This window comes from Cinclus cinclus, chromosome 3, assembly GCF_963662255.1.
Source record: "Cinclus cinclus chromosome 3, bCinCin1.1, whole genome shotgun sequence".
Lineage (NCBI taxonomy): Eukaryota > Metazoa > Chordata > Aves > Passeriformes > Cinclidae > Cinclus > Cinclus cinclus.
Window position 1 is genome coordinate 69,630,536 of NC_085048.1, and position 19,203 is coordinate 69,649,738.

Genomic DNA, 19,203 nt, shown 5'->3' on the forward strand with positions numbered 1-19,203 from the left:
CAGGATGAAATAGTTTAACCTGCTTTCTCTGTGCACATTAATTATTCTGACAGGAAATATATTACTCCTGAAGAATTTAATTGGAAGAATAATTAATTTACCATATTATTTTCCTTTTTATTAAAGTAAAACCAATTTTTATTTTATAATAAATCTATGTTAAGTGAGTTTTTCTTGTTCTTTTTTAAGGCATTAGCTATATATATACATACAATAGTTTTAGTTGTGCTCAGATTTTGAAATTCATTTTTGAATAGCAAATTCACAGCAATTAATTGTTCACTCTATAACTTCAGTTTTAGAAAACTAGGAAGTAAGAATTGTTTTGGGGGATGTCAATGGAACAGTGTAAGCACTCAAGGTAATTTTCAGCATGTGACTAGAAACTCTGAAAAATGAGACTAGCAGGTCTTTGCTGAATTCCTCTGCCTTGTCCAGACTGATTTTGCTGTTGAATTATGTTGTACAAGACCAACTGAGAGCCTTTATGAAAAAGCAGCTGTGGTATTAATGTATAATTTAACTTACATCTAAGTAAGTTTAACTTAGCAGTTCAACTGATAAGTCTCATGGATTTTCATTCAGGTGAGTTGCCTGAGGAAAATTATTATACAGTATTCTCAGTTGAGAGTTCATCCTGTGACTTGCAGACAAGGTTTGGCATGTCTGACAAGTTCATCTGCCCTTGTCACTCTTTCTGAGTGACCTTGCAGTGCCTTTGCCACCACATGACCAGAAATATTTCTCTCTTAAGGCTAAAATGCACAATAGCACCTAAAAAAGGGTGGACAGATCTGTAGTCTTGTGGGAGCAGTGAGGGTGCAGGTAGGGTCAGGTGTCAGGCTGCTGACGTGTCCCATCACAGGCCTTCATCAGAAGGTGACATGTTTTGGGGAGTGGCTGCACACTGCTCACCTGGCAGACCTGGGGTGTTTGTTATGTGGCCAAATGCACACTTTCACGCAACTAAAATAAAGGACAGACTGTCACCAGGACAGGCACAGGCTCTTTGCAAGATGATGATACCTGTGTGTGTGCTGTGTGACTTGGACACTTGGAGGAAAAAAGGGAATGTGTTGTTCAGAGGTGACTGGGAAGCAAACAGGGCCCAGCTGCTGTGACCAGTCAATGGCTCCTGTCCTCATAGTGCTCCTGAGCAGCTTTGCCCTTCCTTGATATTGGTGTGGAGGAGCTGTGGATCTGCATCTTGTCAAGACTTCCTCTCATGGTGCTACTGCTGGGATGATCAGTTTTCATTTTCTGTGAAGCTGTCACATAAAAAAGAAACCCAAAATTGTTCACAGTAGGAAGTACAGAGTATTGCATCTGAAATTACAACAGATGATTTCTCCATAAAAACCGTGAGTGCAGAATGGCTGGTCTCTGTCTGTGTGTTTGAGGCCTTGAGGATTGATGGGCAGGACATTATTTATCACTGCTGTCAGTGAAAGCAGTGTATTGAGAGTGGAACAGGTTTACAAGTCCTGACTGGTGCAGAAGTTGTTCCCTGTGGTGATGATGTGAAGTCACATGGATAGATTTCTCTTGTGCTATCCCAGTGATGCGAAGGTGACTTGGTTACAGCTTTGAGGTGCTGCAGAGCATCTCTTCATAAGTCTTAGCCCACAACACATTTTTATGACTGTTAGGACACCAGCTGCTCATCCATCCTTGCATATAACAATACTGTACACCTGGTTTCAGGCAAGTACATAGATATATGTCTTGGATTCTGCAAAAACCTGAGTTTCTCCTGCTTGCTTTGAAATTTCTTCATCTCCTAGACCTCTGTTTAATGATACCATCACTCCTTATTCCAGTTCTTTCCAGGTCCTCTATGAACTTTCATTTACTTTTGCTTAATACAAAGCATGGTTTTATCAGCTCTTTTGTTCATTCCTTGGATTCTTACATCCAATAGCAGCAATTTTTTGGCTCACTACTTTTTTTGAAAGTAGTGAGTACTCTGGGGTAACCACGCTTAGTTTAACATGACCTGAGTTCACTTCAACCTGGCTTTATTTTTGATCTCATCTTCAATCCTGTAATCTTGAACAGAAATTGGCACTTTAGCTTTGATATATGAAAGGATTTTCTCTTCTCCCAGGAGGAGGTGTTTTTATTTTTCAGATATTGCATCCATCAGATTGGAGACATGGGAATTTCTGTGCCATCTTTTTCACTTGACTAGAATTTCATGATGTACTGATTTTTGTCTCCTGCTCCATCTGTTTTGTCTATGCCCATATATTTAAGAGATGTTTAAAAACAAAAAAAAAAAGTCAGGTATGCTCTCTTACTTTTTCTATGAATATTTGGTCTGGAATTTAGCCATCCTGATATCAGTCTTTAGCATTCCAGTGTTCCAGGGTTTTGCCGTGGGGCAGAAGAGCACGTCCCTGAATGTTTCTGGAATCAATCAGTCCTTGTCTTCTGCCTTCTGTTCATATCAGTTGGTTTGGATTTGAAATGAATCCAGAACCAGTTAATTACATGTCATCCAGATATTTTTTTTCTTTTTTTCAGTATAGAACTTACAGTTTATCTTAATCAGCCTGGAAAAAAAAAATCAGATTTTTGGACTTGGGTCAGAAATATTAAACTGATGTGAATGTATTCATATGTGGCACACCAGCTTTTTCCAGCTCTGTGTAAATGTATATTTTTTGAAATACAAGTTACACCATTTCTGTTACCTCATATCTGAAGAAAGTACTTACTGGTGGTTTATTTATTGCTTCAATGGACAGTTACTAAAAATCCTGTGGGTTTTAAACTGTTCTCAGCTCACATTGATATAGTTTGTTTTATTTAATGAGTTTGAAACTTATTAATTAGAATAACAATGCTTCTTGCTTCCCATCTTGAGTGATGCAGTATTCATCTGTGTACTAATAATTTTGAAATAGTTGTCTTAGGGTTTTATGGTGGGAAAGAGTTACAAGCATACATCTCCCTCAATCTTCTGAGTGCCCAAGTAAATTTCTAGACAGCAGTGAATGGGATCATGTGTATAGACAGAATTCCTAGATGTGTAAGTGACTAAAAATAGAAGTATATTATTATTGGACAGCTTTACTTCTGCTGCATAGAATACTCTTGGTCGTTTTGGAGGCAATATTTTTCCAATTTAGAGACCCCTGAGGTTCAAGCAAGAGCTGTTAGGGGTGTTAATTTTGGGGAGTATTCCTAGATATCATGCCTTAGAGTAAGTGAAGTTTGCAGCCATAGTCAAGTCTTGTACTGTAGACATAACTTCAGTAGTTATGGTCTTAGTTTTCTGAGTATAATGTAGAGTCCGACATGGCCCAGGGCTGCTCTCACTGTATGTCACTGTACAAAAATGTAGAAATCTGCACTGTTTCTTTAGGATAAACTCGCCATTATGTGAAACGTAAGTATCCATGCTTCCTGCTTGAAGCTGCTGCTCATCTTGCTTTTTAGCCAAGGCATTCCAGTCACAGACTGGGATCCTATTGTGTAATATGGTGTGTATAGACACACATGGACACCCCTTTATCAGTCCAGTCTTTATGGATTTTAAATTTCAGCAGTGAAAATATAGTCCAAGCTAGCAGCAATTCCAGAGAAAGAGGGCCAGTGTTACGTGGAGTGGGCAGTGGTACCTGTATTCTGGTAACTTATCACTTGTCACATTTTTGGAGGTCATCTGAGAAAGTGCTTTGTTTTCCATGCATGATGGGAAGATAAGGCTGGTGGGCATTTCTTCCTAGAATTTGTCTTTAATCTGTGTAACACGAGGCTTAGTAATTCACGTATTTTTATTGTTAGTGTTCACTGAAATGGAGTATCCATGGTAATATGGTGTTAAGGTTATAGTTAGCCTTGTTGTAGTGGTTTTGGTTTGCTAATTTGAGATTTCTTGGCAATGTACTAATTTATGTGGTGGGTTTGGTGTTGGCTAAATCACCAGTGTACCCACTAGAATTATTTATTCTTTTTTTGCTGTGAGATGGGGTTAGGAGGAAGGTAAAGCAGGCTTAAACTTTGAGGGGTATAAAGAAAAAACTTCTTTAACAGAAGCTAAAAGAAAAAATAGTTAGAATCAGAATAAAACTTTCAGAACATTTCTCCTTCCCCCTACACTCTTTTTTCACATTGACAACATACAGAAATGAATTAGTCAGTTTACAATCTCTAAAATAGTCTTTTTCTAATTTATTTAGGGAGAGGAGGCTCTCTTGTTACTCTATGGAGACTTCTCTACAAGAAAACAGTTTTTCATGGCTTCAATTTCCACAAATAGTAGCCTCTTGGGAAATCTGTAATCAAGTCTCTCCCATTTTTACAGCCTTCCCATAGCTGAGTTCATAAGTTACGTCAATTTATGGAGTACTGTTTTAAGGGTTAACTATTTAAAGTACAGGTTTTCTTTGTCTAACTCTGAGATTATCTTCATTTTTTGTAACAGAGGTCTTCTTCTTCCCTGGGGGCAAAGGGTCTTCATCACTTTCTCTCTTTTCAGACTTCTTATCAAACCACAGCTACTTCAATATCTGCTTGTTTAGTATGAATGTCTTTGCTCATGTCTGTGGTTAGAATGCTTCATCCTCCCAAATGCATTCTATGAGTTATAGGGAAAAGAGTCTGATGTATCAATCATATCTTCTCTATAGCCTTATAAGAGGATTTTAGCTTAAGAGTGAGGCATTTTCATCAATCTCTCCCATCTGGGACTTGTATTTCATTGACTTTGGTGGCTTTATGTTGTTCTCTATGTGTTTCCACTCTACCTTCTCACTCAAGAGAGAATTGAAGGTTTGCAAATCTCATCCGTGCACTGAAACAGTAAACATTTTTCCCGAGGCCTGCAGATGGTGATGTGATCCCTGCCGGGTCGCAGCCAGAGCTGTTGCTGGTGGAGAATTTTTTGGCGGTCGTGCTGAGGGGGAAGCTTGGATCGTAGCAGCTAGACTAGAGCACAGCGACAGCATTCTCAGGCCGATGGCTCCCCCTGCCCCTGTTTGGTGGTTTTTGGTGAAACTTAGCAGTGGTGGCGTTTCACTGCTGGCCTGGCCAGCGCTGCAGCAGAGGCAGGGTCCTGCTGGGCCCAGCCCCTCCAGCCCCATGGGCCGCACGGGCCCGGCCCGGCCTGGCACAGTCAGGCCTGCCTGTTACCTGCTCTCAGGCCAAAAGGGAAAGAGATTCCCAAGCTTTGTGCTGTGTTTGAAAGTGTGTGTTCACAGAGGCATGTTCAGCTTTCTCAGTGGTTTAACAGGTTGTCAGTTCTCAAAACCAATCACTGGTTGGTTTTTGTTAGACGCAGGGGAAGCTCTAAGTAGATCCTCTCAGAAAAGTCAGTTCTGTGGGTGGCTTCTTCCCTCCTCACCAAATGTCAAATGTGCAAAACCGGCACACTTGTAGAGAGCATGTTCTTACTATTTTCTCATGTTTTTGGGCTGAGAAGGGTTCCCTTTTACAGTCTCTTTCAGAAAGTCAGTGTTTTAGATGTTCAGAAGTATGATGATAGTATTTATTTCCATCGTTGCCATCACATGTGTGGAATGATTGACTGTCAGCCCTTCTGCTTATTTCTTGATATGTGAGCAATGGCACAGATCCATGAGGATCTGTGGAAGTAAGTTTAAAGCAAGAAAGTTTGAATTGCACAAGGGACTATCTGACTTGTAAAGGTCCGTTCCAACCCAGAGAACTCTGACTCTGTAAATAGTGATGAAATCACCAGAGTGGAAAGCCAGGTGTGTGAAGACCAACTGGAGTTTGTCTCCATGTTTAAAAATCCAGCCCCTGTGCCAGGACCTTCACCTTCAATGGTGCTGTCACTGCCACAGTCAAGGTCACTGTTGAGTTGAGATGAATTTTGGAATACTCTGAAATTAAAAAAAAAAAAAAAAGAATAACAAGAATTTCTACTTAGCATACTTGGTACTCTGTTCAGAGCACTTTTTGTCTCTGGAATAGAAAATAGGATTTATTTGAGTGTATCTTTGAAAAGTAAGTGTGTTTTATGCGCATGTCTTTAGGAGAAGAAAGAAGTAAAAAGGATAAATAATGTAGGACAGAAAACTGCGAACACTACTTTTTAAAAATACATTTGCCTTCCCACCTCTGGCAGTGGTAAAAGGCTCATAAGTTCAAAGACACCTTTATCTTCCCCTTTGGTAGATTGTTTTGGGATTAGGTAATTCTGTGGTTGCAATGGAACACCCCCACTCCCACCACTGAGTCTGTTGTAACTCATGGCTTTCATCCTTAGCCCTGTAAGTCTGTTTAACTTGTTTTAAAAATAACTACGTGAGTGTCTGCATGAAAGCCAGAACTGTCTGTGAAAGCACTACTTGTCACCTCAACCCAATGAGGGAAACTAGGAAGTGAAAGTCCCTGTCTAGTATGACAGAAAATGCCAGCTTCTGAGAGTCAAACCTGTCATTCCTGTTTTCCCACTGAGAAGAATCATTGTTCAATTATCAACTATATTGCTTTATTTTGGGTTTTTTTTGGTTTTTTTTTGGTTTTTTTGTTTTTTTTTTTTTTTTTTTTTTTTTTTTTTTTTTGTTTGTTTGGTTTTTTTTTCTTTTTTCATTTATAGCTACCAGGCATCATTAGTTGGGGAGAAAAATGACAAAATGCAAAAGGGTGTATCACACCTATTGGAGAAATGACACCTTTGCTCATTTTCATCTTTTCTACAACATTGTGTAGCATTTTTCTGGAAAATCCTGTTTTCTAGGCACATAGCAATATTGATGCCTGTCCTGCCTGCTTGCCTGGCTCCCTGATGTCTGAGTTTTGAGGGGACAATGACGGTTTGGACATGGAGCTCAGGCCACACAGAAGCTATGTGTAATATGCAGAAAATACGGAAATTGAGTTCCTGAGACATTAATGTGGGGATTCATCCATGTACAGCTTTACAGTAGAAAGAGGGTGGAATGATTTTTCAAACTGGCTACTAATAAATGTAAATATCAGGAATATTGCCCTACTCTTGATAGTATTTTGTTTTCAAAGGAAGTTGCAAGGCAAAGGGACAGTCTTGCTCTAGAAGCTACTGGGAGGATCTGTACACAGTTGTATTGCCCTGAAAATGCAAAGGATGCTTGGATAGGCTGTGATTCAGCCATTTTAAAACATTTTAGCTTCAGTTAATATTCTTCAGTGTTTTGAAGAATATGAATTGAATATAACAGGAGGCTAAGCATGGGAAAAACTAACCAAAAATACATTTGGCCCCAAAAACTGGGAACAGTGAAATAAGGAGTAGGATCATGTGGTAAAGTTTAAATTGTCAAATAAATAGTGGTGGATTCTTTCAGTAGTAGCACGTTAATTTCTCTTGTTTGTAATTACTGTTTTGGGTGGGATTGTTTGATAGAACTAGGCTCTTCTGTCTTTTATCTTTGTGATGTTCAGTAGTGTGATGAGGGGAAGATGATTCTTGGTACTATAATTTCACTTTTTTGGTACTACTCTTAGGATAATGAGAATTTCAGAGTTAAATTGCAAAATTCCATGCTGCAATGGGTTAGATGTTTCACAATTAAAAAAAGTTAGTTTATTTTCAGTATTCATTGCATCTGAAAGAAATTGAGTGTTTCCTAACATGCTAGGAAATCATGCATATAACTGAGCAAAATAAGGTTAATAAACCTAATTTATCTTCTGAAAATATTGGTGCTGTACTAAATGTTGAGTTTTTAAAGCAAGAGCTAACTGTGCAGAAGTGTTATTTGCACTAGCTTGAAGTTTCACAGATCCTACAAGCAGTGCTTCTCAAAACCTGTCCAGAAGGTGCTCTGATGCCAGAATCTGGTGAGTTCACATTTGGTTGATCAGGTAGAAGTTATGTGGAGACAAGAAACACAATTAGTAAGTGAAATTGCTATGGATTTGTTCCAAGTTTCTTTGTCTCTCACAGATTAAAAATCATGAACAGGACACACAAGTATGTCTTAGGATCCCTAATTTGTACCTGAGGATGTCACAGATAAAGCTAATCTTGATAAGTGTTCCTTAAGTTCTATATTCTTTCTCTTATTCCTTCTAGCCAGTTTTTGCTGTTAGAGTCACCCAGAGAGAGTTTCTCATCTCAATTTTGTCTCTTGTTTCCCTCCTTGGGAATGTCACACATGGTGCTCTCCCTTTCTGCTGTGTTAGCATCCATGCAGGGCCTGGGTATAATGCACAAGGCAGCAGAAAGATGTCTGAAAGAAACCCTGTGGCCTGATTTACGTGATATTGTCATTTGTTATGTGCAGTCTGGCTACAGGTCAAGTAACACCATATCAATTTAGCTTGTAGATAAATACACTGCAGTTGATTTCACTTGGATCTCATTTTAATGAGAATTTTCCTCTAACTTTTCATTGAAGAGGAAAGAAAACCTGCCTTTCATGTGGTTTCCTAGCTAATTGCTGATTATAAGGGAGTTGTGTAATATGACCACAAAACATACCTTTAATTGCAGGTTTTTTTCGCAGTAATAAATTGTGATATGAAAACGGGTTTTCAGTTTGTGTAGCTGGTGTACAAGTTTAGATGTGGTGCGTGTAGCATTGCTGGTATGATGTATGGCTTAATCTACTTTGGCTTTTTAAGTTCCGCATTCCTAACTTTGCTTTCTGTCATCCTCTCAGGAACCCTGGGATGCACAGCACATTCCAGCGCTGTTCTCTGCTTTCTGTGGTCTGCTAGTTGCACTTTCTTATCACCTCAGCAGACAAAGCAGCGACCCATCTGTGCTGATGTAAGTTGCCTGTAAAGGTTATTTATTGATTACTCTGTACAGCACACAGCCAGAGTGATGCCTGGTTTCAGAACCAGAGGGGTTGCTTCCTGAAAGTACTATGGTAAGTTCAAATTCTTCACCATGTCTGCATGGTTGGTATCAGTCCTGTATATGATTGAAGTGCTGCAGCCAGATCACCAGCAGGGCTGGTGCTCCTTAAGCAGCACTTTCCAAAATCTCTGAAGCAGATTTTCCCCTCTGGGAGGTGGTGTGCTTGCCAGGTTGGAGGACAGTGATTTAGTTGAGGGGGGGTTCAGGCAACCAGGGTTGCAGAATGTGCATTGGGTAGCACTGGGGCCAGGAGAAGGGACATTTCATGTACTTGGAAGATGGCTGAATTTCAGCTTTTGCTGAGGATTACTACAGTAGGCTATGCCTCTCAGTTTGAGGTTCCATCCTTCCTTTTGTTCTCTGACACAGTCTGCTAGAGGTAACTGAGGAAAGGAAGTGTATGCTAAGAGCTGACATTGCAAACAGGGGAGATTAAGTCCCAATATTGTGATCTGCATGTTGAGGTGATGTGTGAGAGAGAGTCCCAATAGATCCATAGCTCAGGGGCAGAAAATGTGAATTTCCCAGTGAGGGAACTGTGGTATATGTCTGTTACAGGGGCTGTGGGGGTCGGCAAGTGGCTGGGCAATTACCATCTGTGGCTATGGGGCTAAGCAGGCAAGTGGGTTTTGTGCAGCAAGTATCACCATGCCATTTGGAATTCTGCTTCACAGGCAGCTCAGTTTTATCCTAGAAGAGTGCAGAAGGTCTGTGAGAAAACCCACAGGTTCTCTGTTTTGAATCATGAGTTGTGTTCTCTCCTTTGATTCATGAGGTGAGGCTCAAGGCTCATTATGCACAATTCTGCAATACAGAAGAGAAAAGGAAGAAGTGGAGAGCTTTTTAGGCCATTCAGGATTCTGTTGTAGTAGAAAACCTTGGAAAAAGCAGAACAACACTGATGAGGAAGGAAAGGATATAGAGCACTAGCAGGAAATTGTCATCCCAGTAAATCTTATGGAAGAGTCGAGAAATTCTTTCTTTACCACCAGAAGTTTCAGGGAATCTGATGTTTATTCATTGCTGGTTTCTGGTGTGGCAAAGTGGCAAGAGCTGCTTGCGTGTCTTGCCATGAACTTTACCCACAGCCTATTGTGTGTGACACAGATGTCAGGTAGACCAGGATCAAGCTTTGTGTGAATGGTGTGTAGTTTATTTGCCATTACAGTGTGGAAGGAAGTGAAGCTATGTGCTGTATTAGAGAGAATTCTTAGCCTTGAAGTAAAATATACGCAGGTATATTTGCAAATCAGCATGGAATTGTGAGTTCTTTCAATTTTGAAGTAATTTAAATGTATCCTTTTCTCCCACTTCACAGAAAGGACGCCAGTTCATGAACCTCTTTAATAACACAGAAACTTTTCTGCCTTGAAACTTTTGTTTTAAGAAAGTAATCTTAAACTATTAAATGCATTTTAACTTGTAAATCTTCAGCAATTTAAATGGTTGTTAAAAATCTAAAAATTAAGAATACATGTACAACAACATCAAATGTTTATTGTGCAGTTGTAAAAATGCATAATCCTAAAAAAAAGAGATTTGAGATTTTTTTTCTCTAAACAGGTCTGAACTTCTTTTAAATAGGTTAAAGAGATTGGAAAAAATATTTAAGGTATAGCTGATGGTATAAAATTCAAGATGGATGAGAAGGTAGCACATAAATCTTGAAGAGAGAATTAATATAGAGTTTGTACAGAATTTGCTTCCTTGGCTATTTTAACATGGGTCTAAAACGGTCTCATGTTGGTTTCAGTTTAGCTGAAACAGAAGTAAGAGTCATAAATGCAACAGTACCATCTCTGCTCATTCTTCTAAATGACTGAGTCACATTGATTGGGCTGCTGAGACTCCTCAGGATTCTGATGAGGAATTTCTGCCCTGATCTCAGGTAGAGCTGATTTGTGTCAATCTCCAGCTGTGCAGAGATAAGAATGTGTATGTATACATGAAGAAGGAAATCTGAGGCTGTTCTTCCTCCTCTGTCCTTCAGGAATATTCATATCTGTTGCACAAGTTCAGAAGTATCCTAACTAAGATGGTTTTTTTTAAATAGGTCCCTTATTCAGTGTAAATATATCCCTCACTGTCTACGGCAACGATTTGAAGATTCATCAGAAGATCCGCTCCCAGAAAAAATGAGGGAATCAGTGGTAAGTTTTTTTTCTTTCATTACTTTCTGTTCAAAGTTCTGTCTCTCTCATCCATTTTACCCACTGAGGAACCTTGTAAATGTTGTCATTTAGAAATTTAAATTACTAAAAGCACAGATAGATGATCTTTACAGTAAGGCCAGCAGTGAGAAGGGGATACATGCCATTTTCCTTTTTGAAGGGCTCCGCCACATTGATTCTCTAATATAGTCCATGGGAAGTGCAGTCTTAGAGCTTGGGAAGTGTGGCATCTCTCATCCTAGTACACATTGAGCTAATGCAGGTTCTGTGCACAGAGTTGCAGCCTGGCAAGCTGGTGCATCCAAGGTAGGCTGGATTGTTCAACAAGCATTCAAAAAGGTGAGCAGTCCTGCCAAACTCTCTTGTCTGCGCTGGAGAGGAACAGGATTCGGTCCACAGAATTACATGTATTTAAAACAGCCCTTATTCTTTATTTTTCTATAGCTAAGGCTACCTGTTTTTCAGGAATGCCTTTTCTGTGCCAGGAAATACTCTTGACTGTGTGCCCTCCACCTCAGCTGAGCCAAGTGGAGCACACTGTCAGACTTGGCACCTAGAGGTGGAAGAAGCACATGAAACTGGGATAGTATGGGAGAGGGAGTCACATGCCTGGTGCCAAGCATTGCCATCTCATCATCTCATCTTTGCTTGGCAGGCTGTTTATTTACTACTGTCTGGCAGGAAGCTGTAAGTTGGTGTCAGCTTATTTCTCACTTCAGCGTAAACATCGTGAAGTGACCCAACTTCTTTTTTGTGTCTTTTTATATTAAAAAAAAATGTTTGCTGTTACCCAGGGGAGGTTGATCTTCTAAGGCATTCATTTGGGAAGATCATCAAGTTTCCAGAAATACGAAGGGATGTTTGGCATTTATTAGTCATGTGAACTGTCTTGCTTCCTGGCTGTCAGACAGCTCTTCCTCCTGACCACATCCCCAGCACCTGCATCTAAGCATTTGCAACCTAGGCAGCTATTCCTAAATTTCTGGATGCTCTCTGAAATTCAGGAGCATTCAGAGAGTCTCTGGAAGATAGTCTGCCTTTTTTGACCCTAAGACATAACCTGGGAGTCCATAGTTCTGACTAGCCTCCGGATGTCCCTTCGAAGGGATGCATCTCTCATGTACATCTTGAATAATTTCTTAGGCATTTTATAAGATATTACACAGCTTGCATTCAGCATATGCATTGATCCCACACTACCAATGTTTTCTACTTTTCTAAGCTCCTGCTTAGATTGTCATTTTTACCATGTATAATGTTATTTTAACTGCTTCCTCTAATAGGGCCTACGTAAGATTAAGTGATATGGCTATTTCTAGTTGCTTGCATTGAGCTACAGTTTCTTGCAAACGAAACTATTTGCAATAGTTGATACTGGAATATTAATGTTCATCTAGAAACAGAGTGAAAAAACAAAGTATTTTGGTTGGAATTTTGCTGTACTGTGTGGTGTTTGTCGTGTGTAGGTTATTGCCGTGGTTCATTGACATTCTGTTCTTGCACATGGGGACTGTATGGCAGATGTAATGGAAAGCTTCTCATGCTCCTGTAGTTCTGTCTTTTGCTGATAGTGCCTTTCTTGGAGGAATACAGAGTCTGGTCTCATCTGTTCTGCAGATGGAGCCCAGCCCAGGGACTGAAGCATTTACTGCAGCTGTCCACTTAACTGGTTTCATTTCACAGTGCAGAGGGAAACCTTGAGCAAGGCTTTAATATATTGAAAACAAAAAACAAAATAGTGGAAAAAAAAAATCTGCGTTTAAGATCCTGGCTGTATTTTCAAAATGAAGTAATTCTGCAGACTCTCTAACAATTTTTATATCAGTGACATGGACACGGATCTGCTGTCTTATACTAACACTGCACAGCTGCACTTGGGCCCTTGAGCCAGTGGTGTGAAAGATGCTGAAGTACAGGGATAACTGCACTGGGGTTTGCCAGGCACAGGACTTCAGTTCTTCTCTTCACAATGTTTCATTCCTGTCACATTTTGTCAGACTTTTAGGATTAATTAAGTGGGCTTCCTGGCACTTTTGCTCTCCAGGAAATATTTGGATTTGGGAATTGGCACTTTTCTGCTCTGTACATTTGATACTCCATGCTGCTGCTGCTATTAGGCAGAGTCTGCTTTCCTTCAGTTTTGCTGGAGCTTGCTAGTTCTTCGCCTTCATTTCTTTTCCCTCTGTTTGGACTTCCTTCAACCTGTATAAAAAACTGTATGCAAAAGTGTTTACTTACAATGTCAATTAGCAGTGCTAATCTTGAAGAAATTAGTTGAAGAGAGGGTAGTTTCTGATTAATGTGGGCTCTTTGTCTAACCCCTGCGTTACCTGGTACCTCTGTCTCAGTTAAACACCAAGGAGACTCCCACTGCTATCTCACTCACCAATGCAGTGCTAATAGGGCAAGTAGGGAAGAACTGGGGGAGGGGAAAATGCACATGCATCGAGTTCAAGGAGCACAATCAAGCAACAGTCCCTGCTAACTTGCTTCAGCAATAGCAGTCATGATTAGGATGTAGGACTCGGCTGACTCTTCAAACCCAATGTAAAATAATTTCCAGAAGTTTTGTAAGGGGTTCTTCAAAAGGTTCAGAAGATGGGTGAAACAATATCTCAGTATTCAGAAGAGATTTCATGATGGTAGCTCATTTTTTCTAGAAGTGCTCCCCTGTGAGGGGAGTATTACTAACCCCTGTCAGTGGCAAGAGATGGCAGGATGCAGCACAAGCCACCCTTGCCTTGGTGACATGTGGTCTGCATAACTCCATTTAAATAAGACCCATTTTAATCAGAAAGCCAGAGGCATACGTAGCCAAAGTTGCTTTCTCAAGGAGCTGAAAGCAAACAAGGTTAATACTGAAAATTAATGTGTTATTTTATGGATGGCTTTGCATTGATGTTAGGAGTAATAAATACGGCATCACTAATGTTTAGTTACATGACTTTTACCCTTTTCCTTTCCTTTAATAGCTGTGTAAGAATTGCCAGCTTTGGAAGCCTGAATTATGAAGCAGCTGTGATTGATAATTGGCTATTCAGCTTTGAGAATGGAGCTTCCTACCATTATAATTAATTTCTGTAGGCATCCACATGGCTGATTACTAGATTAAGCAGTGGCCTGAGGGTGATAATATGTTGCATTCAAACTCAAGGTTCCTTCCCGGTCTTTAGTACAAACATTTAGATAGCTAATAAAAGGATTTGTACAAAGCTCCAAAAATCCAACTGAAAATAATGGTTGGACTTGATGATTTTAAACAACCTTTTCCGCATAAACAATTCTGTGATTCTGTGATAACAATTAAAACAAAAAAAAGTGCCACTTTAATATATTCTGCTTATGAAAACCCCAAGGCATCAAAGGTAGCAATGTTGGTATGTTGGTTTGGGTTGTTTTTTTTTTTTTTGTTTGTTTGTTTTTTTTTTTTTCCCCCTGAGTGTAAGATGGAGAGTGTAGAATGGCTTTCAGCCCAAACTATAACAGTGACTGTCTTTCACTGGAGAGATTTGAATTGTGAACGCATCTTAATTTTTACACTTTTGGACCAATTGCAGTGAAGGGCTCAAGCATCACACTATAGAGCTATTCAGTATTCAACTCATAAGTTCCTGGCCTTGGGAAGGACATCTAAAATCTTGCTTTAGGCAGTTAGGTCCAAGGTAGGCACATGCTTTTCAGGAGCTAGCTGCCTTCCACAGGAAGGCTAGAAGCCACAAATCCACATGCCCAAGGTTTTTTCCTGGAGAGTCGGTGAGTCCCTCTCATCCAGAGAGATCACTGCCATTTCCTGAGGGACCCTGTCCCCTGTGCAGTGACACAGAACAGAAGCAACCAGTGCTCAGCTTTGTTTTAGAAGGAGAAAAGCCTGGATTTTGTGAGAAGCTTGAAAGCATTGGCCACATAAAGAGGGAGCTCATGTGAGGACCATTATGCAATTCAGCAGCTGAGCAGTATATTTACATTTTGAAACAGTTCAGTACAAGGGCAGAAGGACAAGCATGGGTATATATGTTACTTTAAACACTTTCAATATTGCCAGAAATGGAAAGCAATTTTCAAATTTGGGGTTTAATATCTGAATAATAACTATTTCCTTAAAAACAAAGGCCTTTTTCTGTATAGGATTGTCAAAAGTAATGAGAGCACTGTAAAAAGGACAGTTGCAAAATAAAAGATGGGAAATACAAGTTCTGTATATATATATAAATTAATATGTATATATATTTTTATTTTTAAAGTAAAATTTGTGTAATATGTTCCCTTCTAAATGTAATGTTTGAAAATACTGTCTTTGGTGATCTGGCCCAGAATGGCAAGTTAGGATGCTGCCTCTCCCCAAAATGTGCATTGTTATTCCCTCTGCTGATTTTACGGCTAAATTCTCAATATTTTACGTGGTTTTTAAATTGTCAGCTTCTTCAGTCATCTGATTGTGAAAGAAATCAGTTATTTTAATAGTAAGCCTTTTGGGTTATACAGAAGAGCTTATGAATGTGATTGGAAAGTGTTTGTTGTTCTTAGAAGCTTGTTTTAGATTATTGAGTAGTTGAATTCAGCTGTGCAGAAAATGATACTTATCAAGATTTTCATGCTGTGTATTCACAAAAGGGCTGAAATTGTGCCATATAAATTTGACACTGCTTAATTTTCTCAGATACTGCTGTTTTAAATAGATTTTGTATGTGCAACATCTTTAAAAATATCTGGAAAGGTTAAAAAAGTCATTTCCATTTCATGGATTGGAAATAATTCCATTATTCATTTTTATTAGACTGTGTTTTTTCACTACTGCTACTTGCTAGTGAGAGAAAGTTGTGAGTCAACTGAACAGAGAAGACCTGTGGGGGCAGGCAGGGAGCAAAGGTTTAGTCAGGGAAGCTTTTCCTGTGAGCTCCCTCATGTTGCGGTTCTTCTGTTGAATGCAGAGAGCCAAGGAGCAAGGCTAGCAAGGCTGTGCTTTGAAAAGATGGTTGGGAGGATTTACCAAGACCAAACTCTGCTCCCACACCTACCTACCACATGTAACCCATACAGAGTAGAGGGCTATCCAGGGAAGGATGGCTCTCAGAGTGGAGGGAGCACTGCTCTTTTGGAGGTATGTACATACTCCTGAGCAACCTGGGAAGGGCAAAGGCCGTGGTGGTTGCTTGAGATTTCTGCTAAGCTGTATTGGGGTTTCCTGGGACAAAGCAAAAGTACTTTCAGAGCCTGAAGGCTTTTTAGTCCTGCTGTATTTCAAAGGGCTGCTGCAGTAAGTGGAAGTGCTGATGCTGGTGACCTTTTACTGAGAAGCATCTTTCATAACAGGGAGTGATAGGCAGCCTAAATATAGAGGTTGCTACCAGCTTCCCTGGTAATTCACAACCCTTCTGTTCTCTTCTTCTGCTTGCTTTTATTTTATCTCCTTTATTCGTAAGTTTGCCGTACCATCTTTATTTTAGTTTTCTTTCCTTTTCTCTGATGAGATTCACTAAGCCTACCTAGATTGCACCACTGCGAAGTCAGATGAACCTCTGGTTCTAATGAAAGTGTTGCTTTTCATGTGTTGTTTCTAGGTACCTTTGAATTGAAGCATAAGTCAGCTTCTAAACCAAGAGCTGCAAATAGTTTATCATTTAGTAACTTAGCAGCAGTATTGAGTGCTGAACCTAAATGCCCTTCTCATAAATCTAAGACAAGATTTTCATTTACTCACAAAAGTATTTGGATGACCTCTGAAGTACAATTCAGAAGGCCACACAGATCACAAGCTATCTTGTTTATTTGTTTACTGAGAATGACATTTTAATCACAAGAAAAATGTGCTGTAAAAGCAGTGATATTTCCAATCTTTAGAAGCAAAGTTACTTCTACCATGGTTACAGATCTTTACATAAAGGCAGACGTGTCCTTTCATTATCATTCAATGGCACTGGAAAAAAGTCTTGCTAAAATCCACAAAATCTTGCTGCAATTTGACTTCCAACAAAGAAAATCATGTCACTTTAGAACATAATAAATGTATTAATGTTTTGTCTTAGAAGGCATTACAGAAAAGCATGACTTTTTTCAGTAATGCAAGAGAAAGAGAATAAGAAATATTAGTTCTTGAAAGCAGGAAATGGAGCCAGAATTTTGATTCCCAAAATTAAGAACGTCGTAATGGGAAAGAGTTCTATTCTTCAAGTAGAATCAGATTCAGTATTGAAATGTATTGCTTTCATTTCTCCAATATTATAACTTTGTCATTTAAAATTATAATTCAAAATTAGGCATGAAGAATTTGAATGTGATTACTTCAACAAAACTGGAGTGTGAAGAAATAATTTCCCAAAGCAGAGTGGAGAAAATACTTTTGTATTAGGGAGTGCCAATTAACCTTATTGCAATGTGGTGTGTAAGTAATTGAGAACAGAGTAATTTACTTTGGTTAAAATAATCCTGCCTTACTAACTTTGTGTAAAATAATTATTTTCACAGAAAGAAATCTTGAAATCGGATCTCATTGTCTGCACAGCAGCTGCTATTCTGTCATTTGCTGTCAGTGCCAGTACTGTGTTTCTGTCATTAAGGGTGTGTATCTTTTTTGTTCTCCCCTAAGGTATTATGTCTCTTATGCAAAACCACATGGTGCCTTTACTGGAAAGAATAGACACTGCAGGAAGATAAGTTAGTGAAAATATCTTTACTGGTCATGATAACACTATTATATCTGCAAAGCAGTTGGTTTCTGGATATTTATATTAGTTTCAGTATTACTTACTTGACATCTCTTTCCTTACACCTCCACAGCTCTTACAATATGGAACCCAGAGGAAAGAATGAATAAGCCTGATATTTTGCCTTTTTTCCTCCAATCATGGAGGAAAAAAATTGGTTAATTGTGTGTGCAAAACACATATGTCAAAATCCATATTCACCTAGAGTCAAGAATTTAAATAAATTTAAATATAGGAACAAAAATTAATTGTATAAAAATACAATTACAGAAACTGTTAAAAATTTATATATATATATATATATATATATGTTGTATGCAAATTGTAACTATGTTTCCTTTTCTTTTTCTGCTTTGGCCCAGCCATTTCTCAGCATTGTCCTGTTTGCTTTAGCGTGGACAGTGGGATTTGTAACACATTACATCCTTCCTCAGCTCCGCAAGCATCACCCCTGGCTGTGGATCTCCCACCCCATACTCAAAAGCAAAGAGCACCAGCAGCGGGAAGTGAGAGGTTGGTAATGCAGTCTTTTCTAAACAGTGTATGCAATGATTTCCAGCTTGCCTTGGTTTGAAGAACAAAAAAAAAAAAATCAAAAAAATCCAGAAGTAATAGAGCTGTGAGAATAAATTGTCCTTTTACTTTTGAGTAGCACATATATCTGATTGTTTTAATTTTTCCATTGCACTGCCAGCAGATCTGTGAACCTGTAGGAGTTGTCTTCTCAGGCCACTGCCCAGATGGGCTGAGGCCAGGCAGACATGCCTGGAGATTGTCTAGTCTGGTGCCTGTACTCAGAGTAGGGTCAGATAGAGCAGGTTGCTCAGGGCTGTGTCCAGTTTTTAGTATTTTCAAGCATGGAGACTCTAAAGCCTTTCTGCACAACCTGTAGCAGCATTCAGTCATCCTTACAGTAAGAAAGGTTGCCTCAAATTATGGTGTTTGGGTGGTTTTTTGATGGCTTTTTTGGGATTTTTGTGGGGTTTTGGTGGTTTATTGGTTTTGGTGCTATTTTTTTGTTGAAATGGGTTTTCATTTTGTGCCCATTTCCTTTTATCCTGTCACTGGCCACTACTTGGAACAGAGTTGGCTCCATCAACTTTACTTTCCCCATGGGGTGTTTATACCTCAAAAATTCTGCCAATCAGGCATTAATAAGATGCCCCCAAGGCTTTTTCTTCTCAAAGTTAAGCAATCCCAGCTCTCTGTTTCTCCTTCCGTGTTGAATGTTCCTGTCCCTTAGTAATTTCACAGCCTCTATGTGATCTTTCATGAGCCACTATCTGATCTGCCTTTTGTTTTACATTACAGTACTGTTACTTGCTGTGTTGCTTGACATGATATAGTTCATGTCTAATGCATTGGCATTCTACATAATTTAAAAACTTAAAAGATTAATGAAATATAGGCAGATTTCTTTTTACTTTCTGACATATCAGCAAATGTAGTGCAATTTAAGTGTTCTAATTCCAATTGTAACACTTTTAGAGAAATATTAAAACTGAAAAGA

At 39.2% G+C, this 19,203-nt stretch overlaps 1 protein-coding gene across 1 annotated transcript in view; it reads left to right on the top strand.

The window, feature by feature from the left end:
• Nucleotides 1-19,203, top strand: part of PCNX2 (pecanex 2) — a 150,614-nt gene that overhangs the window by 55,252 nt on the left and 76,159 nt on the right. Inside the window, exons 16-19 of the mRNA XM_062489044.1 lie at nt 8,619-8,728; nt 10,875-10,971; nt 17,455-17,547; nt 18,056-18,206. Of these exons, the coding sequence (XP_062345028.1) occupies nt 8,619-8,728; nt 10,875-10,971; nt 17,455-17,547; nt 18,056-18,206 (451 nt within the window). The remainder of the gene's footprint in view (nt 1-8,618; nt 8,729-10,874; nt 10,972-17,454; nt 17,548-18,055; nt 18,207-19,203) is intronic.